A 24,019-nucleotide genomic window follows, 5' to 3' on the forward strand; every position below is an offset into this window, starting at 1 on the left:
TAGCAATTAAATCCTAATTAAGAGAGTGGGAAAGTGAATTCTTTTGTTTGTTTCATTTGCAACTAGAAGTCTGTTCAGAAACTGTTTCCTTTTAAGTTGTCCTCTCTTTTAAAAGTTTATTTTATTAGTTATTTGAAAGTTTTAGACAGTTCATATTCATTCTTTCCCCCAACTCTTCCAAGTTGTGCCTGCATTTTCTCTACCCATCCAATTTTATGCCCATTTAAAAAATTATTCAAGACTAATTTGTGCTGTTCAGATATTGTTGAATGTTTGGTCTTCAGCTGGATAGTAATACTTTCTAGGTACTCAACTCTTAAAGAAAAGTATCCTTGTCCCATCAACTAATAATTGCAACTATCTTCATAGATTGTGTGCCCTTATTCCCATTACTTGTCAGGATTTGATCTGGCTTGGGTTTGCACAGTTTTTGTAACTGCTTTCACAAGTACTGTGAGTTCATATGTACAGCTGTCATGTTATATGTCCCTCTACTGCCCCAGGTTCTACACTCTTTTCATTCCTAACTTCCATAGTGCTCCCTGAGTCTTGGGGTAGGAGCATAGGAGGAACTCTGGCCAAGCATGGGCTCCCTCCCTCCCCACTCTTCCCCTACACCCCTCACACCCCACAAAGGACAAGTCATTAGATGTCATTTTGCCACTGTTTAATTATGTGGATTCAGAAGCATAATAATAGTATATTCTTACCTAGGGCCTATGCCCTGTCTAGCCATAAATTCTTAGCCAAGTAATGTCCCAACTAAGGGTTTCATCTTGTGGAGCAGAACATAAATGTATAAGAAAGTGTTTAGTTAGCCCCATAATGTTTGCGGCAATTGTACCAGTGGGTGTGCCGTGGCAGGCCAATCATTATGGTAGTTCTTGGCATTCATAGCAGGGTATGTCTGACTGACTGACGGTTACTTTTCTCCTCTGGTAATATGCATAGCAGTTTCCAGCACTATGGAAGCTAGCCAGCTGAGATGAAACTCCCAGGTTTGTACCAGCCTGATTTCACCATGTTCTATCACTCAAGTATGAGCTAACTTCAGCAATAGAGATTGTTGTCAAGTTCTTGATGGTAAACACAAGCAATGGCATCAAAGCCTTTGATCATCATGGGACCTCACTGGCCAACAACTCTAAAAGAAGTAAATATAACTAGAACTGGAATTTTATTTTTGGCTCTGTTGTATCGTATTCTAGTGGCATTGTTGCCAGCCTATAGGTTAACTCAATTGTAGGTTTCCATATGCCTCTGTTCAAAGTTCTTAAGTGTTATTTATCCCTCCCTATACTCTTTCCTCTCATCTACCCTCCAATTCTCAGTTTAGATTAGCCCCAGTTTAATCTTACATTTCATTATTCCTTGTTAAGGTTTGGTCTTTTTATATGTATTATAATGCTAAATACTATGCTCCTAAGGCATGATTGCTCCCCAGTGAATGAGAGAATCCCCACATAGGCACAAGTGTGCTGTGCAATGTTGCCCTCCCATGTTACCTCTGACTGGTGAATAAATATGCCTACAGAATATAGTTGTCCAGAAGAAGAGAGGAAGAGTTTGTGTTTCCAGGTTTGGGGTCAGAGGAGAGACCATGGTGAGAAGAAGAAGCAAGAAGAAGAGGAGGAGGAGAAGGAGGAGGAGGAGAGAGAGGAGGAGGAGGAAGAGAATGAGGAAGAAGAAGAAGAAGAGGAGGAGGAGGAGCCCCATGCTCCCAGCCCCATGCTCCCAGAACTAAGACTCAGAATCAAAATAATGCTTGCAAATACCCTGGCAATACTATTAGGCTCTACTCTGCATAGATTATAAATTGAATAACCCAATTATTTTAACTTACATTTTGCCACATGGCTGGTTACTCAAGTACCATGTGCTCAAGTACTATGCATCTATCCCAGAATCCATTCTGCCTCCTGAATATCTACACTCTATTTCTTGCCTAACCCATAGACCATTGGTGTTTTAAAAGACAGGTGAGGCATCCATACAATGCACAGGATATTCTCTCTACAATTTCCTTTTTACCTTTTGTACCAGTGAGTTCTCTTGCCCCTTCTTGAAAACTCTCTCCATATTAATGTCCTGACATCTATGGTTATTCAAGAGGCCAGAGTGGGAACTGGATCCCCTCATCATTATTCCACTCTTTAACATTACAAATAAGACATACTCATATAAAGACTCAAAGATAAAATTCAGATGGGAGAAAATATAAAAAGTTTGTCTTTCTTAGTTTGTATTATATAACTCATAATAATTATTTTCATCTTTTTCATTCTTTTACTTTAAAATATCACAATTTCCTTTTCCTACTAGTATAATATTTCATATTGAGTTTTACTACATTTTCATTTTCTAGTCACCAGTTGGCAGGCATATAGTCTATTTTCCTTCCTGGTTATTATGAGTAAAGCGGAAATGAATGGGAAAACAAGGTCAGTACCTAAGAGTATGATATCTGAATCTTAAGGTATGTTTTTGGCTTTATGGGGCACCGCCACAATGATTTCCATAGTGGCAGTACCACTTTTTATCTCCATCAATACTGAATAAGTATTTTCCTTTCTTTTAGATCCACACCAGCATTTGTAATCATTTGTTGTTGCCTTTTTAATGTTATTGAACTTAAATGTTTGTTTAGAATGAGAGTAAATTTAAAAAGAAGTTTTAGTTTGTACTTACCTGTTGGTTAAGGATGTTGAATAGTATTTAAGTGTTCTCTAGACATTTTTATTCGTCTTTTGATAGCTTCCTTTTGAGCTTTATTCTCCATTTTTATATGGTTGGGTTTGTTGTTGCTGTTTATTGTTATTATTTTCAGTGTTGTTTAATTTTTTGATATTTTATATACTAACTAACCCACTGTGAAATGGATAACTGGTGAAAAAAAAATTTCCCCATGCTATGGGCTGCATCTTTACCGGAATGATGGTTTCCTTTGCTGTACAAAAAACTTTTGTTTTATGAAGACCCATATAGTGATTGTTGATCTTGATGCCTATGCTACTAGCGTCTTCTGTAGAAGTTTCTTTCCTGTGTTAATGTGTGAAAACATATTCCCTACTTTCTCTTTTATCAGAATCAGAGTATCAGGTTTTATGTTGTAGATCTTGATCAATTTTGTGAATGTTCACTTTAATTCTCCTATGTGTAGCTATCTGATTTGAACAGCAACATTTGTGGATGACACATTCTTTCCTCTTGTGTGTGTGTGTGTGTGTGTGTGTGTGTGTGTACACTTATTTTTGGAAAAAAATCTTGTTTGCTGTAGGATTTGGACTTATGTGTGGGTCCTCAATTCTATTCCACTGATCAATGAGCAGATCTTATGTGAATAATGTGTTGTTTTCATTACTAAAACTCTGCTGTATAACTTGAAGTCTCAGATGGTGATATCTCCAGCAGTGTTTTATAGCTTGAGTAGATTGTACTAGCCTGAGTTTTGTGTATTTCCTTGTGAAATTTAAGATTTTTTTCAGTTTCTGTGAATTTATAATTTTATAGAGATTGCATTGAAACTGAAGATTTCTTTTGGTTGAATGGCCATTTCTCAATATTAGTCCTGCCAATCTATGAACATGGGAGGTCTCCCAATACTTAACATTTTCTTTTATCTCTGTTCTTAATGTTAAAGTTTTAAAGCTTTCACATCTTTGGATAGACCTATTCATGGATAAGTTATGGATGTATGACTTATGTATGGATAAACATAAAATCATGCATATGTAATATAATTATATATATGCATACATACATACATACATACATACATACATACATACATATGGATTAATATATGTGAGTATGTCAAACCAAATATCTATAGATAGATAGATAGATAGATAGATAGATAGATAGATAGATAGATGATAGATAGATAGATAGATAGATAGATAGATAGACAGATAGACAGATTAGATAGATAGATAGATAGATAGATAGATAGATAGATAGATAGATAGATAGATAGATAGACAGAATTAGTAATAGTATTGCTTTTTTTCCATTCCTTTGAGACCTTTCTGTGTCTATCTCAGATTTTTAAAACAAGACGTTTTTTGAGAATATTTGGAACTTAAGTAATTACTTTTCCAGTTTGTTTTTCACAGAGAGCACTTAATTTAAAAGACCTTCTGATTATTTTCTTTGAATCTTGTCTTTAGAAGATGAATAGCACTCTAAATTAGGTTTGATGAGGGAATGACTTAATCTTTCAGACTTCATTTCTGAAACATGAATTATGAGGGTAACATTGTATTATATCTGCATCCTAAAAGCACATACATAAGCAAGTAAGAAATAATTTAATATTTTATCCCAATTATGTACTTAAGAAGAGGAATTTTGGTTGAATCTAAATATTCACAATTGGACCTGTGTCTAAAATTTTACAAATTATCAAAATTGTTTTGTTGGATATTATCATTGCTATTTGAAGAACTGATTGTAGGTTAAGAGAGCATGATCTTACCCATTTGGGGAAGGTCACCAAAGAACTTAAGAATGGCACATACCTACAGCTTGTCTTGTTCCAAGTAGACTAACCATCCCTGGGCCCATGGATAAAGACTTTTCAGGATACACTCTATCTATGGTTTTGCTTTTGAGTGGACTTTCTCAAAATTGCTTAGCTAATATCTTAAAATGACACCAATGTTCCAATTTCACAGCCATCACCGGGCATTTATAGAACGAAATGCAACTGAAATCACTATGTAACTTTATTCCACAGACAATCAGCTTTCTTCTAAAGTTGTTTAGAAACGTAAAACAGTGTGCTGGAACTCTGTATACTGTGAATTAGGGTTCTGTATAAATATTACAAATAAAACAATGAAATTTACTTTTGAATTCTAAAGATAATGAATAATATTTGAATTCTGTATTTCTATACTGGGGCAATCATATCTTCAACTGACAAACTGACAAGTAAATTTGCTGAATGCATACTTTATTAATTTCAAAACATGAAAATTATAATCAAGCCAAAATGTTCTATAAAAAAATAAATACATGCCTTATTTCTTCTAGAATTGTGATCCATGAGCAATGCTGTGGGCTTAATTGTATCTCCAGACATTTTATGGCACATGAAAAAGACCTTAATGTTCAGGATTTCAGAATATAAACAAACATGAAAACAGGGTCTTTAAAAAACAATATGGAGTATTTTTTGTTGTTGTTTAAAATTATTACTTATTTGTGGGACGAGGTCTTAGACTATATTCTGTGCTCACTTAGACCATTCTATGTGGCACAGACCATCCTCAAACTTGTGACAATTCTCCTGCCTCAACATTTTGGGTTCTATGGAGACAAATGTAAACCACAACACCTTGTTAATATGGGATATTTAACGCTGCTTTTAATCCTATACAGCTGGTGGCCATATAAAAAGAAGAAAGAGCATAATTTTCTGAGTGCAGAGAGGAGACAAATCAGAACAGGAATCAGACTGCTAAATGTCAAAGAGACAGGCACCAGGAGAAATCAGATGTGCTGGCGTGTGGATGACCCCGCTGCCAGAACAGTAAGGAAATGGACATATCTGTCAGAGAACAGCTTTCCAGAGTTGTTTCTCTCCTTTCTTCATGTGGACTATGGGAAGTGAACTCAGGACATCAGGCTTAGTGGCTCACCCCTCTCCCTACTGAGCCGTCTGGCAACTACCACACAACGTACAGTGCTGAAGTATTCCAGTATCATTTTTAAAATGTATCAAATGTAAATTAAAACTAAAGTATCTAATTAAAATGGAGAAATACAGTTAATGAGTATATAAACACAGAACATCCACAGTAAGAAAAAAAATGAAGATTCCAAAATAATACACCTGTTTTACAAAGAATTTAGTATTCATTAATAGAAATTGCTCACATTGGAGTAAATTGTACAGCAACAGCGTGAAAGGAGTGTTCTATGACTTGCAATATTATTTCTTTATCTTCCTTAAACTGTACTATAAGCCGGTGTCTACCATCTGTATTTTATCATCCTTAGGCGATGTATCAGGACACTGATTTCTTGAACATTAATCTCTCATTCAAGATTTCCATTTTTTAAGTAAAAAGAGGAGACATTGTTATTTATTCAAATTCACATATCAAAGAATTGAGCAACTGTAATCCAAGTCGCCAAAGAAGGTGGCCCAGAAGTTGAAAACTCTAAGCACTGCAATTTGTATCAGTCAACACCTGAAAGAGAAGACTGAATTGTGAACTAAACCCAACAGATAAATTAGGAGAGGGGTCAACTTTTTCTTCAAATTGGTAATTATCCAATTGAAGTTTCAAAGGCAGAAACTTAGTAGATATCTTTATATTGGGAGTTAGCTATTGATACTTTGGATTATTAAAAGGGTGGAGATGTAATGATGGATTCATTAATAATTTAATAGAATAAGATTATAATAAATATATTTTAAATGATTCCTTCAGTAAATTCTGGAAGTTTTTTCCACAGCTTTCCAAATTACTGTTTATATCTAGAGGAAAATTTTTTTGAAAAAATAAAAGAAAACCAAGATGCTCCTAAAAAAATTAACATTGAAAAATTACCTGTATGATTAGGGGAGAGTTATTTTATTATGCTGATGAACTTATGGCTCTCTACGGTAATCTCTCTGATCATGCTCAGATTAACTCTGCAAAAATAAAGAAGAAAGGTTTAAAATAAAGAGTTTATATTCACATTGATGAAAAGGAGGTTGGAAGCATAAGACAGAGCAAGAAATACAGGCAGATGGGAAGTCAATTAATGTTCAGATTCATTGTAGCATGATAAAAGGAGTTAGGATGGGGAGTTTTATTCAGTGTCTGATTCCAGATTGTTAGAAAATCTTCTAGCTGTAACTGCTCTTCAGGTGATTTGTTGCCAGTAATGAGATGATTATATTTAGGCTAGAAGTTCAAGGTAGAATAAATCATCGCTCCACAGTTAATCAGCAAGATAATCATTCATGGAAGATTTCACAAGGGGAGGTTGAAAACATATCTCACAGAATATTAAAGAACTATATAGATCGGGAAGTTTGATTTACTTTTAAAATAAGTCTGCTGACAATATGGCTCTCACATCTGTGAGAGTAACAGGATACATTTAAGAAAAATTATGTTGATCCTTCAGCTAACTTTCAAAAACATTCTTCACCGAAGTGAACATTTTGGGGAGAAATAACTCTGTTATAATGAGTCTATTCCAATCGACATACCTCTTCATTCTGAAATCTGTATTGTAGGAGAAAATTCCCCAAACATCATGTGACAGGTCAACGTGGGCAAATTGGATGGGCACAGTTTCCTTCTGTTTTGAACCATTTAAGTCCCTACTTATCGAAGTTTACCAAATTTCCAAGAAGCACTCCAGTACTTTTTCCCTTTCCCCTATTTAACAGTTCTAGTTCCAAGGAGTTTTCTATTCTGACTGCTTACCTTTCGATCTCCCAAAGGCCAAGTACTCCAGGTTGGGTCCCAGCTTGATGCTATTGGGCAGCATTTGAAGCTTCAAGAAGTAAACAGTCTGTGAGCATAGGTTCATACTCCCCACCAAGGAAACATCACCAGTACTCAAAGAGGGAGAGTTTCACCATGCCACACTCTGGTGTCTTGATCTGCTTTGAGGGATTCAAACATACTGGACAACCGGTCATAGGCTGAAATATTTAAGGTTGTGGAGGCAAAATACACTTCTTATGTTTATACTTGACTATCTCAGATGTAAATTATAGTGATATCTATCTTTCAGGTATATTCCCAATATACCTGAGATATATATTATCATCTCAGGTATTAGTTAAAGTGACATGAAGCTGATGAGCAAAAACCCAAATAAGGCATTTGCTTCCTTGTAGTTTGCATTTTGAACAAAAAAATGGGATTTAAACACATTACTAAAATAACAGTTTTTAATTTTACTGTTGTTGTTATTGTGGTGGTGGTGGTGGTGGTGGTGGTGGTGGTGGTGATGGTGGTGGTGGTGGTGGTGGTGGTGTGCATGAAGGTACTCACAGAGATGAGAAGAGGATGTCAGACCTCCAGAGCTGGAGAAATAGGAAGTTCTGAACTGCTCAACCTTAATGCTAGGAAACAAAGTAAGGTTCTGGAAAAGAGTAGCAAGCAAGGACCCCTAGCTGCTGAGCCACCTTGTCAATTCCCCAAGTGATCATTTAAAAAGAAATATGATATTATAACCCAGAGTGTCTTATCTCAGTGAAGTGGGATCTTTTAATACTTAATGTATTTCAATATCTCATTACAAGGAAAATTAAACACAAGCTGTGCAAACCAGAATGTCTGAGAAAAGTGCATTCATGGTATAGATCCTCAGAAAAGGAGGAGTCTTTACGGGTGTATCAGAATTTAAAGTTTGAATTCCAGGGAAGGTGGCAAATGCCTTTATTTCTAGCGCTTGCAAAGCAGGAGCAGGTGAATCTCTGTGAATTTAAGGTCAACCTGAATTACATAGAAAGACCTTGTCTCAAAAAAAATGTATATATAAATTCAAGATAAAAATCTAATCTACTTGTATAATGGAATTTTCTAAAAATAGCATATTATACCTATGGAGGTAATCACACTATACATTTATAACTACTTACTGGAGAAAAGCAAATACTAACAATATTCTCTTATGTTCTCCTTCAGTCAAAATACAAAAACAGTCTTAATCTTAGCACAAGTACATACAGTCTCAAAGATGAGATTAAACTCTGAAAATCAATGGCTGGCCTCTATTATTTTATCTCATCTATTGAGGATGTAACACATTTTAAAACGTGGGGTTTGCTTCTCCAACTTGGTTGCATTGGCTTTGATTTTCAACTGTAACTTCTGGAAATAAAATTCTACTGCTAACTCAAATAGGTTATGTCCCTACCTCTACCTACCAGCTCAGGTAAATCTGATTTCTATACTGATTACATGGTGTACTACCCATGATATTCATAGACACTTGATATAGCCCAAATCTCATGTATGAGGAATAAATGAAATTATTACTTCTAGGATTATATTTTAAAACTACTTTGAATAAGTGTTATCAAATGCTTCCACCACTACCCCTTCTAGCTCACCATCCAACGGTATGGAAGAAAAGATGGTAAACAGGACAAGGGAATGCAGACCTGTTTAGAAGTAAGTACCTGGGGCAATTTCAATCTCTGTTGTAAGCATACCAGCAGTCCAGTTCAGTAGTGTCATGATAGCAAACAAAATCAGCAACATGGTACCACTAGAAACCACCAGTCCTCTGCCTTCAAATCCACATAAGTCAGCGGCAGTGATCAGAAGCAGTGGAAATGCCAGTAGAAGTTCTCTGCCATGCCTTTCTCAATGAAGTGAAGATCAGTGAAGATGAGACCAAGGAAGCATTGCAAAGCTAACTCTGCAAGCACTGTCACTGTCCATTGATTCCTATTTATAAATTCTCCAAACATCACATGTCCTCCCATGGGTCTTGCCTTAGCAAAACATCAGGTGAGTCTGTATTACCTGACATATCCAGAAACTTCCACTTCAATTACTTCCATTGCAGCAAGCAAGGCTAGCACAGGTGCATTTTTTGTTTATTATTCCTGGTCACAATGGCATGTATGTTATACATACAGGGGCATGAATTAGAACTGAGAATATGAAGCAGGGAATCTTTATCTTTTATGACTATCAATGCCAGTGCTTTGGACCTGCTGTAACATATTGCCATTTTTTTTTTATCATAGTCCTGAGTATTGAGCCAGCAGGACTGAAAATCAAATCAGAGCACAGTATCTGATAGAGCACTGAATTCATACAGTGAAATTTCTCATTGTCCTCGAATGGCTGAAGAAGAGAAGACCTGTCCCAGGTTTCTTTTATAAGGACAGCAATGTCTTTCATTAAGAATCCACCATCATGATCTAGTCAATTCCACCATCACTGTGGCGATTCATATCTCAAGATAAGAACTTATTTATGGCTTATGAGGAAGCAAGACTTCTGTTGTCTTGGCAATAGATAACAACATCTCTCAGGGGTACCAGCTGGGATTTTATAAAATCAACAGGAGCTCTGGCAAATAACCGAAATAAGATCTTCAAATAGTTTGGATGAAGCCATCTTGATCTGGTTAGATAATCAGTTTACAAGTATTTTATTGTAAACTTTTCAATCATATATTAACACATAATATTGACCTATAATATTCTTTCTGCAGGGTGTTTGTGTGATTTTTGGTACTGGGATAATAATTAATTCATAAAAATGAATTAGGCAATGTTCCTTTAGTTTTTGTTTTGTAGAATAATTTGAGGACTCTTGGTATTAGTTCTTTTGTGAAGATCTGTTAGAACTCTGCATTAAATCCATCTGGCCCCAGACCTTTGTGGGTTAGGATATATTTTTGCTACCTCTTCTATTTCACTAGAGGCTATGTGCTTGTTTTAGGTAATTATTTCATCTTCATTTAAATTTGGTAACTCATTTATATAAAAAAAAATCCATTCATTTCTTTTGAGTTTACATGTTTGGTAGATTAATGACTTTTACAATGTGTTCTCATGATTCTTTGAATTCCCTTGGTGTCTCCTTCCATCTGAATTGATCTTCTCTAACTTTAGGGTTAACTTAGGAAAATGTTTATCAATCTTGTTGATTTTCTCTCAAAGAATCAAATCTTTATTTCAATGACTCTTTGGTTTTGTTATTGTTTCTTCCCAGAAATTCTTCTTGGATATTACTTATTCTTGTTTAGCCTGTTTGTAGTTATATTTACTACACCCTAAGGCAGGTTGCATACCTAGAAGTAATTATAATTTTTATGTTTGTATGTATAGGTGCCCTTTTGTTTTGTTTTGTTTTGTCTACTGATTTTATTTTCAGTTTGCATGTCTGCTTTGATTTTCATTTTCTTTTTGTGGGGATTTTTGTATTTTTTTTCTATTGAGAGAGAGAGAGCATGAAGTTGGGTAGGTAGGATCTGGATGGAGTGGGGAAGTGCAGCACCTATGGATAACTACGATCCATATAACATGTCTTAATAAAAACTATTTTAAAAGCAGCTTCGATTCTCACAGTACAACAGACACAAAAGAGAGTAAGAAGCTTAATGTGTGCTGTCTTTATTACATGTCTTTCAAACATAGCACAACAATAAGGAACAAAAATAAGAGAGAGGGAAGTCTCGGTAATAGAACAAATTAAAACAAATTGAAGCCCTGCCCTTGGCTCTCTAGCCTTGTTGGTCTGATTTCATTTTTTTCTCATGTTTTTAACTCAATGCCTTTCTCATTTCTACACAGTACTGAGTTATATGTCTGCCTGGAGTGTCTACTCAGTCTTTGAAGCCTTTGGGTCTCAGTCCACGTGGAGTCTTCTTATAGATCACCTTATTTACCTTTCTGCATAGCATTGCTACTGTATACTCCCCCAGGCTCCCATTTTCCACCTCTGTCATCACTAAATTTCTTTATGAATACTTCCCATAATATAAGATACATGTGTGTATGGTTGTTCTTTGTCTGACTTCTTACTTGGGCTCTTAGCTGCAGGCTGAAAGGAATGAGGTCTTGTTTGCTTTTGTGTTTCCAGCACTTGTGTTGGATACAATACAATCTCAGTCAATGCTGAGTGAAGGATGAGAGACTAACCATGTCATAGTAATCCATCTGTGCGTCTAGAAAGAGAGATGGGCAAACTTATAGAATTAATCATAGTAAAAACACTCTTTTGTGTGGAACTGAGAGATAATGAGATGTTAGAGGCACATTCTAAAATAAATCTTTTGGAATGTGGCCTAGGCTTTTCAATGACAACACTGTTCCAGCACTCAGGCTGACTTGCTGTACTGCATTTAGTTCAGCATGATCCACTCAAAGGATTGCTAATTTTAAAACAGGAGAAAATCCAAAATAAATTGGGACTGGAGAGGGCTCTTGATGAGTTCTGGGTTTTCTTCTTTCCTGACTAACACTGATAAACATGAGTTAACTGTTTCTGGTGCTGCTGCCTCTCCTTCTCCACCCCTTCCTCTCTCTCTTCTTCCTTCCTCTCTCTTTCATCTCCTTTTTGGGGCAACACTCTGACAAATATACTAGGCTGACCTGAAATTAATTTGCTAAGTACCTCAGCCATATCTTGAACTCAAGAGTAATTTTTTTTTTACCTCAGTCACCAGAGTGCCAAGATTACAAATATACACCAGGGTATATGACTCAAAGGTATGGTGTACCTGATTCATTTTAGTTTTCATGGTTTATGTCTGTAAAATAAAGAAGAAATTACTAGGATATTTACTATATAGTTTTGATATTTTTCTTCATATTTACCATTTTATCTCTAGTCTATTGTCCAGCAATTGACACACCAAAGCATTAGGCAATAAAAGATGAGGTGTGTAAAACACAATTTTCTATATATTCAGTTATTTTATTCATCAATAGAATTATATATATAGTTGCATACAAGGACTTAAATACACTTTGTTCTCATCACTTCTTATGTATGACCTACCTGTCTTATTCCAGATCCTGTGATAGGTGTTGGGGAGAAATAATTAACAGAACTGACAAAGTTTCTGCTGTCTTCAGAGGTGGTGTTATATGCCACCCACATCCATGATGTACTGAAAAGTTATATGAAGTTACATTTGTATTCATGGTTTCTATGAAGGTCAGTCTTTTTTTTCCAGTAATAAAGTGACTGAGATATTCAACTTATAAGGGGACAAGGTTAATTGAGACTCCTGGATAAGTATATTTTAGTCAGGGCTACTTGGACTCAACCATGAATGAAAGTAAGGTATACCAAGGAGTATATATGCTATAGAGGAGATCAACTTACCTCATGTTTGGAGAACGCAAAAAGACAAAAGAGCTTGGGTTCAATATCTTTATTTTGTGTTTCTTCATTTAAACAAAATTAGCATAGCATATGGGATGACAAACATACCCAAAGCATGAATTACTTGAGTTGGTCATCATAAGTAATTTGAGAGTCTTAGAAGTTATTTACAAAGTGGTACAACTCTGGCAGCTTCATTTGTCTGAAAATTCAACTCCTTACCTTTACCTTTGCTTATCATACTCATGTTTTATATGACACAAGTTTACACCTAAAAGTGCAAACTTACTTTGAGACTACTACCAAGTATTAAAGTAATCAAGATGATGGCAGACACAGTCAAGACCACGCCCCAAAAATTGTCCTGTTATGTAAATAACTATTAAAGCCTAGAATATGGAACAGCCAACTAGCAGCTCGTAGTAGGTTGAGTAAAATGATTTGGTTGTGAGATAGCCCTATAGGGTCATATGTTTAAATACTTGGGCCTAGATGATGCTATGGTTTTGAGAGACCGTGGAACGTTTAGAAGAGCAGACCCTGCTAGAAGTAGATTACTGTAGGGTGGTTCATTAAGGTTTACAATCTGGCTCCAGTTTCATCCCAATCTCTAAACTCCCTAACTGTTGCTGATCCGATGCAAACATCTCCCTCATTGTCCTGTTGCTACTGCTCTGAGTCACTCCTGCCAAGATGATACAGTGAGGCAAAGTGAGTTTCTCCTTTCCTTTAAGTGTGGACACTGTGCCCCTTCTTGGAATTGGGAACAAAACACCCATGGAAAGAGTTACAGAGATAAAGTTTGGAGCTGTGACGAAAGGATGGACCATCTAAAGACTGCCATATCCAGGGATCCATCCCATAATCAGCTTCCAAACGCTGACACCATTGCATACACTAGCAAGATTTTGCTGAAAGGACCCAGATATAGCTGTCTCTTGTGAGACAATTCCGGGGCCTAGCAAACACAGAAGTGGATGCTCACAGTCAGCTATTGGATGGATCACAGGACCCCCAATGGAGGAGCTAGAGAAAGTACCCAAGGAGCTAAAGGGAACTGCAGCCCCATAGGTGGATCATTATTATGAACTAACCAGTACCCCAGAGCTCTTGTCTCTAGCTGCATTTGTATCAAAAGATGGCCTAGTAGGCCATCACTGGAAAGAGAGGCCCATTGGACTTGCCAACTTTATATGCCCCAGTACAGGGGAATGCCAGGGCCAAGGGGTGGGGGTGGGTGGGTGGGGGACTGGGGGGAGGAGTGTATTGGGGACTTTTTGGATAGCATTGGAAATGTAATTGAGGAAATTACCTAATAATAAATAAATAAATAAATAAATCTTTCTTCACGAAAAAAAAAAAAAAAGAAAGGCTTCATGTTGGGTATTTTGTCAAAATGAAAATAAAAGGAATTCAGAGCAGTGGGACCAGAAAGTAGAGCCATTGCTATGACTATCTGACATACTTTTGGAGCCTTTGTTTGGACTCCTCTCCTTAAGAAGTTGCAGGCTGGGCTGGCGAGATGGCTCAGTGGGTAAGAGCACCCGACTGCTCTTCCGAAGGTCCGGAGTTCAAATCCCAGCAACCACATGGTGGCTCACAACCATCCGTAATGAGATCTGACTCCGTCTTCTGGTGCATCTGAAGACAGCTACAGTGTACTTACATATAAATAAATAAATCTTTAAAAACAAAAAAGAAGAAGAAGTTGCAGGCTGTTATAAAATGAGATTAAAGGACAATCCTGCTAAGCCTGTGTGTTGTGTTTTATATGATGGCAGTGGTGCAGCAGAAGGAATTGCCTCAGTGGGCCCTGCCAAGTTGTCCTCCTGAACAATCAAGGCATGCCACAGGTCTAAGGTTTATTTGGGACCTTGGAGGAACAGCTATAGGCAGAGAAAGGGATAGAGAGAAGGACAGAAAGAGAGAAGAGAGAGGAAGAGAGGAAGAGGGGCTTTCTTATATGGGGGCTAGGCTCATACATGGCTATTGCTAGGAACTGCTGGGTGGAGCCTAGAGTAAATGCTAACATTGTGCAAGGCCAAAATGCCAAATGAAATGCAGGTAGCAGATAGCAAAGTTGTGGGTCAGGAACTTCAAGAAAAGAATGTGGACGGTATTGGGAATAGGACTAGAGGCCGTCCTATATTCTCAACAAGAATCTAACTGCATTCTGCCTATGTGCTGAGTACAAGTAAATTTGAAAGTAATGGACTGACTTGTTTGGTGGAGGAATTTTGAGGTACTCAGTTTATGGTGTGGAAATTTCTCACTGTTCTTAGCTATGTTACATCAGGGAAAGTCACAAGTAGAGTAGGGAGAAAGAAAAAGTACAAGTTGGTGAGAAAAAAGTAAATGGAAAACCTTAAAGTTGTGGAAAAGGAGGTTTCAGACAAGCCATCTACAATTGTAGACATTAAAGAAATTAATACAATTAAAGTGAAACCTATGCTCTTTGCACTGCAGGTATTATCAGGACAAGACCTCACTCAGTGATGGCTCCCACCTACAAAAATAAAAAATCACTTAAAGAGGGAACTGAACTTAGAATGACCCTAAGGGAGTTCCCTGCTTGAATACAACTACTAAGAAAGTTCTTTCCCAGATTTAGCTGCCAAGAAACACAGAAGCCATTTATAAGTGTTGTAGAAAGGGTTCCGAATTTTGAGCTGGCAGCAGACTTTGGAGCATCCTCTTCCTACTGCTCAATTTGCAATGCTAATTCAAGGAGGAGGCTGATCAGGGAGTCTCTCAGGATAGTTCCAAAAAGGAAGTGTGGTAGAGTCTGATTTCCTGCAATGAAATTCTGAGTTCTCCAGGCAGGAACTGAGAAGGTGTGAAGGCTAAGTCTGAGTTGGAATAGGGATCCCAGGACATTGAAAGAGTCAGTAATGAGATATCAGCCAAAGAAACCTATATAGTTAAGCAAGGAATAGAGCTAGCCTAAAGAAGTAGACATGCCCCAGGCAGCAGAATCAGAAGGGCTGGGCTACCGAAGCCCCTTGGAGCTCAAAAGATCCTCCATGAATTGTACGTACATGTAGCATAGAGATTAATGTTTATTTTACTGTGTTTTGGTTTTGGCCTGATCTTTCCTTGCAATTACTCTGTCCTGTTGTACACTGGAAGCATGTGATTTGTGCTTTGTTTACATCTCACATTTAAGAAATTGTCTTGAGTCTAAGAAGAGACTGAACTATTGAATTGTGTTAGAGCTACAAGACTACGGGATGTTTAAAGTAAGCATGAAGCAAGTGACATTAAGAAATATTCAGGAGACTATGGTTGCTGGGAAAGAAAGCTGAGGTTTGGGTATGAAGAGTCCCCCTGAAGGTAATGTGTGCAAACACTTGGTCTGAAGCCAGTGGTGTAGTTTTGGAAGTTGTAGGAACTTTGAAAACTGAGGTCTATGTGAAGAAGTTAAGAAACTGAGGGTAGAGGTTTATAAACCACTCCAGTCCCATCTCAGTCTTTCTGCTTCCTAATTGAGGAGTAACATAACAAGCTTGCTCCCTTTTCTGCTGCCACAAGCAGGGCCTTGTTATACCTTTCCTGTCATGATACAGCCTACCTCTGAAACTGTGAACCACAATCAATTTGTCCTTTGTTAAGATGTTTTCTTGTTAGGTTCATAATCACAATGATGAGAACGGACACAAACACATGCAGTAACTCTGAATAGGATCCAAAAAAAAAAAATTACTTTTAATATAACCTGTTTGTGAGGATGCCCCAGTGACATGAACTCCTTCCAGGAAGCCCTACCTCCTACATGGTTCACCTCTTACAGAGCCAATCCTTTTCCTTGAGTGACTACTAAGCCTTTGGTAGACAGGGTTTCAAGGATATTCGGATTCACACTTTAACATTATCATTTTAATCTTATCTTTCCTGGATAATACACAAATTTTAGGAGATGTAGATCAGGATTGACATTGAATTTACCACTAGGTAAGTCAGAATTATAAAACATCTATTTCTTAGGACTTAGTAGTTCTAATGAACCTAATCAACAACAAAACATATCACTTAAAGGAGTTGAAAATGATATTGGCAGTATCATCTGATTTAATAATGAAATTATTTCTTTAAGTAAAATAGTGCTGTATTCATGTGTGTTTCTTGTTGAAATTACAAAGCCCAGAGAAATATTGGTATCCTTCATTTCAGATTGTTTAAAAGAGTAGTGAAATATCTCCCCTTATTATATGATGAAGAAACAAGAGTTCTTCTGCTGATATGGTATAAGGGCTTTGGAAAGGCTCTGACCCTTGGACTCAGGGGAGATTGTCATTTTCTCTCCAGTGACTGTCAAAAGGCAGGACCAGCCAGGAGCACACAAGCTGCAGAAGCAGCGGAGCAGCTGAGATAGGGTCTTTCCTGCCTCCATCTGCACCCAGGATGTGGGGATGTTCTGCAGCCCTCTGTGCACCTTTCCTGTCAAAGGAGAGCTTGTCTCCAGTGAGTGCTGACACAGGTTTACAGACTCACAGAAAGAACAAGTTCCAGTCAGAGACAGCAAGAACATCTAACACTAGAGATTACTGTTGTAGTAGGCCAGCGTGGCCTACATGAACTGGGTACTCCTGGAAGGCAGGCTGGGGCTGAAAGAGACTAGACTTCGAGAGAAATAATGAGGCCAAGACAAGTTTTCTCTGATCAAGGCCCATGAGTTTACCAAGAGACTGTGCTTAAAAGGGGGAAGCCCCATCTCTGCCACCCCCACCCTCCAGTCCATCCTTGGTGCTTTGTCGCCATGCTGTCAGCACTTGGTCGCCAGGCTGTTGCTTATTCAGGAATGTCTCAGGAAGACAGGTTCAGCCTCCAGCAGGTAGCAGCATTTCAGAGAAGAGCAGGGCAGTTGTCACTTCAAAAGAACCCAGCCAAGTTGGAAAGCTGCACCGCAGGTGGCCCCACCTCAGTGGTGACAAGGTCTGCACAAGTCCACTTCAGGCTGGGGGAGGCTACAATTGATTACCAGATGGAAAAAGGCAAACAGAAACCAAGACCACTTGGAATCATCAGAAACGAGGACTCCCACCACAGCAAGTCCTAGATACCTCAACACACTGAAAAAGAAAGATTAGGATTTAAAATCACATCTTATGATGCTGATAGAGGATTTTAAGAAGGACATAAATAACTCCCTTAAAGAAATACAGGAAAACACAGGTTAACAGGTAGAAGCCCTTAAAGAGGAAACACAAAAATCCATTTAAGGATTACAAGAAAACACAACCAAACAGGTGAAGGAATTGAACAAAACCACCCAGGATCTAAAAATGGGAGTGAAACAATAAAGAAATCATAAAGGAAACAAATATGGAGATGGAAAACCTAGGACAGAAGTCAGGAGACATAGATACAAGCATCACAAACAGAATACAAGAGATACAAAAGAGAATCTCAGGTACAGAAGATACCATAGAAAACATTGACAAAACAATCAAAGAAAATACAAAATGAAAACAGATCCTAAATCAAAATATTCAGGAAATCCAGGACACAATGAAAAGACTAAAGCTAAGGATAATAGGTAAAGAGGAGAGTAAAGATTTCCATCTTAAATGGCCAGTAAATATCATCAACAAAATTATAGAAGAAAACTTAAATTGTAGAAGAAAACTTCCCTAACCTAAAGAAAGAGATGCCCATGAACATACAAGAAGCCTACAGAACACTAAATAATTGATTCAGAAAAAAAAATTCCTCCTGTCACATAATAATCAAAACACAAAATGCACAAAACAAAGCAAGAGTATTAAAAGCAGTAAGGGAAAAAGGCCAAGTAAATTATAAAGGCAGATCTATTAGAATTACACCAGACCTCTCACCAGAGACTATGAAAGCCAGAAGATCTTGGGCAGATGTCATATAGACCCTAAGAGAACACAAATACCAGTCCAGGCTACTACCCAGCAAAACTCTCAATTACCAAAGATGGAGAAACCAAAGTATTTCATGACAAAAACAAATTTACACAATATCTTCTTACAAATCCAGCCCTTCAAAGGATAATAAAGGGTAAACTCCAACACAAGGAGGGAAACTACACCCTAGAAAAATCAAGAAAGTAATCTTTCAACAAACCTAAAAGAAGATAGTCACATGAAGAGAATTTTAACTCTAACAACAAAAATAACAGGAAGAAATAATGACTATTCCTTAATATCTCTTAATATCAATGGGCTCAATTTCCCAATAAAAAGGCATAGATTAACAGACTGGTTACATAAACAGGAAACCCACCTCATACAAGAAACCTACCTCAGTGACAAAGACAGATACTACCTCAGAGTAAAAGGCTGGAAAACAATTTTCCAATTAAATGGTCCCAAGACATATGCTGGAGTAAACATTCTAATATAGAATAAAATTGACTTTAAACCTAAAGTTATCAAAAAAGATAAGGAGGGAAACTTCATATTCATCAAAGGTAAATTCTATCAAGATGAATGCTCAATTCTGAACATCTATGCTCCAAATTCAAGGGTATCCACATTCATAAAAGAAATTTTAGTAAAGCTCAAAGCACATATTGCACTGCACACAATAATAGTGGGAGGCTTCAACACCCTACTCTAATTAATGGACAGATCCTGGAAATAGAAACAAAACAGAGACACAGTGAAACCAACAGAAGTTATGAAACAAATGGATTTAACAGGTATCTATAGAACACTTTTTTCCTAAAACAAAAGGATATACCTTTTTTTCAGCACCTCATGGTATCTTATCCAAAACTGACCATATAATTGGTCAAAAACAGGCCTCAATAGATACAAGAAGATTGAAATGATCCCATGCATCCTATCAGATCAACATGGACTAAGACTGCTCTTCAATAACAACATAAAAAATAGAAAGCCCACATACACGTGGAAGCTGAGCAACACTACTCAATGATAACTTGGTCAAGGAAGAAATAAAGAAAGAAATGAAAGACTTTTTAAAGTTTAATGAAATTGAATCCACAACATACCCAAAATTATGGGACACAATGAAAGCAGTCCTAAGTGGAAAACTCATAGCTCTGAGTGCCCCCCAAAAGAAACTGGAGAGAGCATACACTAGCAGCTTGTTAGCACATCTGAACACTCTAGAACACAAAGAAGCAAATTCACTCAAGAGGAGTAGAGAGCAGGAAATAATCAAACTCAGGGCTGAAATCAATCAAGTGGAAACAAAAATACCTATGCAAAGAATCAACCAAACCAGGTGCTGGTTCTTTGAGAAAATCAACAAAATAGGTAAACCCTTAGCTAGACTAATTAGAGCACAGAGACAGTATCCTAATTAACAAAATCAGAAATGAAAAGAGAGACACAACAACAGAATCTGAGGAAATCCAAAACATCATCAGATCCTACTACAAAAGGCTATTCTCAACAAACTGGAAAACGTGGATGAAATGGAAATTTTTCTAGACAGATACCAGATACCAAAGTTAAATCATGATCAGATAAATGACCTAAACATTTCCATATCCCCTAAAGAAATAGAAACAGTCATTGGTACTCTCCCAACCAAAAAGAGGCCAGGACCAGATGGGTTTAGTGCAGAGTTCTATCAGATCATCAAAGAAGACCTAATACCAATACTCCTCAAACTATTCCACAAAGTAGAAACAGAAGGTACTCTACCCAATTTGTTCTATCAAGCCACAATTACTATGATACCTAAACTATACAAAGACCCAACAAAGAAAGAAAACTTCAGACCAATTTCCCTTATGAATATTGATGCAAAAATACTCAATAAAATTCTCGCAAACCAAACCCAAGAACACATCAAAAGCATCAACCATCATGATCAAGTAGGCTTCATCCCAGGGATGCAGGGATGGTTCAATATATGGAAATTCATCAACATAATCCACTATATAAACAAACTCAAAGGGGAAAAAAAACCATTGATCATCTCATTAGATCCTGAGAAACCATTTGACAACACCCCTTCATGATAAAAGTCTTGAAAAGATCAGGAATTCAAGGCCCATACCTAAACATAGTAAAAGTAATAAACAGCAAACCAGTAGCCATCATCAAATTAAATGAAGAGAAATTTGAAGCAACCCCACTAAAATCAGGGACTAGACAAGGCTGTCTACTCTCTCCCTGCCTATTTAACATTGTACTTGAAGTCCTAGCCAGAGCAATTCTACAACAAAAGGAGATCAAAGGAATACAAATTGGGAAGGAAGCAGTCAAAATATCACTATTTGCAGATGATATGATAGTATACATAAGTGACACCAAAAATTCCACCAGAGAACTCCTAAATGTAATAGAACCCCCTCATAGAAGCAGGGGGAGGATGGATAGGACAGGAGTTTCGTGGAGGGGTAGAACCTGGAAAGGGAATGACATTTGAAATGTGAATAAAGAAAATATCCATTAAAAATATTTACAAAAATGTCATATTGCTATATTACTTATTATTTTGTGGAGAGAATGAATAAAGGAGAAGTGATAAGAATTGGCCCATTACCTTTTCTGGGAGGAAAATTCTTCTGGATTTGATTCAGCATTTAAGGATTTGTGCTATATTTACCAACGATGTCCAATTACCTTCATAGGCACTAGTGGATGCAATCCTCAGAGCAGCAGACCTGGTCAGGGGAATCTGGAATCTGAACATGTTACAAATTGAAAAGAAAACTGATGGTGTAAGGATAATGATCAATAGATGTGCCACTGTTTCAGTGAGAACAGCAGTATCTGTCAGACATCTGGAAGTAGAACTTCTGGGCTGAAACATTGTTGTGGATTAGAAAATAACAGACTTGTGCTGTGCTATGGGTTGCTAGGAGAGCCTATACTGTCAGAAATATTCTTGCCAAAGTAGTTTCTAAAGAGCACTGTGGGAAATGGATAAATTTGACCACTGTCAACAATGTATTATGACATTCCATATTATACCTACTATAGTCACACATGTTTATGTTCAAAGATTTGAAAGCAAATTCTGTCAGAATCTGACAAACTTCTGTCTAATAGTGTATTCTAAATGATAATTTCACTTGGGCACAATTGTTTGCTTATTATTACATGTGTGAGGAAAAAAAAACAGAGATTGCTGTATTCTTCCATTAAATGGAAAGTATCATGGAACTTAGATTTATGTTATGTTTTCAAGCTACTTGAAGCAATTTCAGGCTGACTTTGGCATCCTGTGGAAACCTTTAATTGAAAGTGTATACCAGTATGTACTGCTATTAGCATTCTCTATAATGCATTGTGAAGGGATATAGAATTTAAGTCTCTCTCTCTCTCTCTCTCTCTCTCTCTCTCTCTCTCTCTCTCTTTCTGTGTGTGTGTGTGTGTGTGTGTGTGTGTGTGTGTGTGTATGTGTGTGTGTGGGTTATGCTTATACTTTTCAGCTTTTTCACTGCCTGTGTGTGCGTCAGAGAACACCTTGCAGGAGTCAACTCCCCTGTAATATGTACTTTGAAAATTAAATCCAGGTCAGGATTGGCCACAGGTAACTTTGTCCACAAGAGATGACACCTTAAGTTTGTTTATTTATTCATTATTTAATTGTTCATATAATTTATTTTGATCATATTCCTTCCCCTCCTCCCCTAACTCCTCCCAGATCCCCAACCCCCACTTCCTTCCCTACCCAACCCCATGCTCTTGCCCTTTCTTTCTCTTTCCCTCACTGAAGAAGAAGTCATAAGCAAAAATGAATGCCTAAACAAATTGGTAGTACAGAGCATGAAAACATCTTTTGTGCAAGGCAGACCAAGATATTACAAGGTCGTGGCTTTTGTGATTCAGATCCTTAGTTCTTTCTTTTCATGATGGTTTGGCTTCTCTGCCATAGGATATGCATTAAACATAGCCTAAAATTCACTTGTGAAGCAGGCTTGAATCCGATTTTTCACAACTCTTTGACTCATAAATGATGAATTTGTGTATTTTTAAGTTAATGCATCTTCACTTAGATGTCTTAATACATTGTTGGTGACAGAGACTCACAGAAACATGGTGTGCAAAGAACTGCAAACTGAATGACTTTTATCAGCCCAACATTCTTCCAATCTAGAGCTTTTTCTCCATTTTCCCAAATCACTTCCACAATTGATGGTATTTCCTTTGTTTTTTCCCCAGCAGAGGGTGCACAATATTAAACCTTGGAAGCACCACAGAAATGGGTAAACTTGAAAACCCATAGAAATGGAGGCAAAAAATAATTCTTAACTGCTCAAGGTATTGGACTTGATCATGAAGAAGGGCAATGACATAGCACTGATGCGCTGAGAGATGGGTATGGTTGTTAGAAATCACAAGAAGCTATTTCCCTAGGAAAATGTGCAAAATCAGGGCAATGTACTCATGAAATCACTATTAATTAAAAACAATTAATAATAAAAATCAAATAAAATTATTTATCAAATAGATATAGTTAAATTAAATAATAAATAATTAAATTAGTGTAAGTAAGCACCTTGCACAAACTGTACAGAGTACAGCAACATTTCGGTACACACAAATAAAAAAATTCAATTTAAGTACAGAAAATAGACAACTTAACTGGAATTAATCAGGAAATCTTCAAATATGATTCAGTATAAAACCCTCTTTAGCTATTTTGGATATGAAGCACAGGCATCCAAGATATAAAATAGGTAAGTTAAAGACTCCTGATACAGTAGGTTGAAATAGTTGTTACAATTCATTCCTGCCTACAGCTATGCTTTTTGCCTGAAGATTTTTCTGTTTTCTTCACAGAACCAATGTATATTTTTACCAACATGCTTGAGTTTGGTCTTCAGCACTTTGGTTTCCTCTGTCTTTTGTTCTCTTCCTCCCTACCTACAGCTAGATGCTAATATCATGACAGAAGCACAAGCTTCAGATGTGTTTATGTAAGAAGATTCGTTCCTTGGGACCTCTGCCATCACAGTGAGAAAAAACTATCCTGAGTAATTGCTGTATCATCAGCCAGATTCTCAGAGTCAACACAAGTAGTGCAGACTGAGCCAATTTCAACAAGGAGCAATGCCCAGTCAGAACCACACTTGAAGCTTTGCTCTCTAACTAAACACAGCTAGATCAACTCAACCACTAATATGTGAGTATGAATTAATGACTTTTTAAAAACCACAGTTTCTAGGAATATTTCTTACAAACTAATATTACATTTATAGTTTAAAAATACAATAGAATCCCTCACCCCTCTGTAATATTCATCCA

At 37.0% G+C, this 24,019-nt stretch overlaps 1 protein-coding gene across 1 annotated transcript in view; it reads right to left on the reverse strand.

The window, feature by feature from the left end:
• Positions 1-21,578, reverse strand: part of LOC147003865 (MLV-related proviral Env polyprotein-like) — a 154,262-nt gene extending 132,684 nt beyond the window's left edge. The window contains exons 1-2 of the mRNA XM_085840864.1: positions 21,389-21,578; positions 16,390-16,492 (exon numbers count right to left, since the gene is read on the reverse strand). Of these exons, the coding sequence (XP_085696990.1) occupies positions 16,390-16,492; positions 21,389-21,578 (293 nt within the window). The remainder of the gene's footprint in view (positions 1-16,389; positions 16,493-21,388) is intronic.
• Positions 21,579-24,019: the final 2,441 nt, after the last annotated feature.

Source organism: Mus caroli, unplaced genomic scaffold (genome assembly GCF_978045245.1).
Source record: "Mus caroli unplaced genomic scaffold, Mus_caroli_1 scaffold_7, whole genome shotgun sequence".
Classification (NCBI taxonomy): domain Eukaryota; kingdom Metazoa; phylum Chordata; class Mammalia; order Rodentia; family Muridae; genus Mus; species Mus caroli.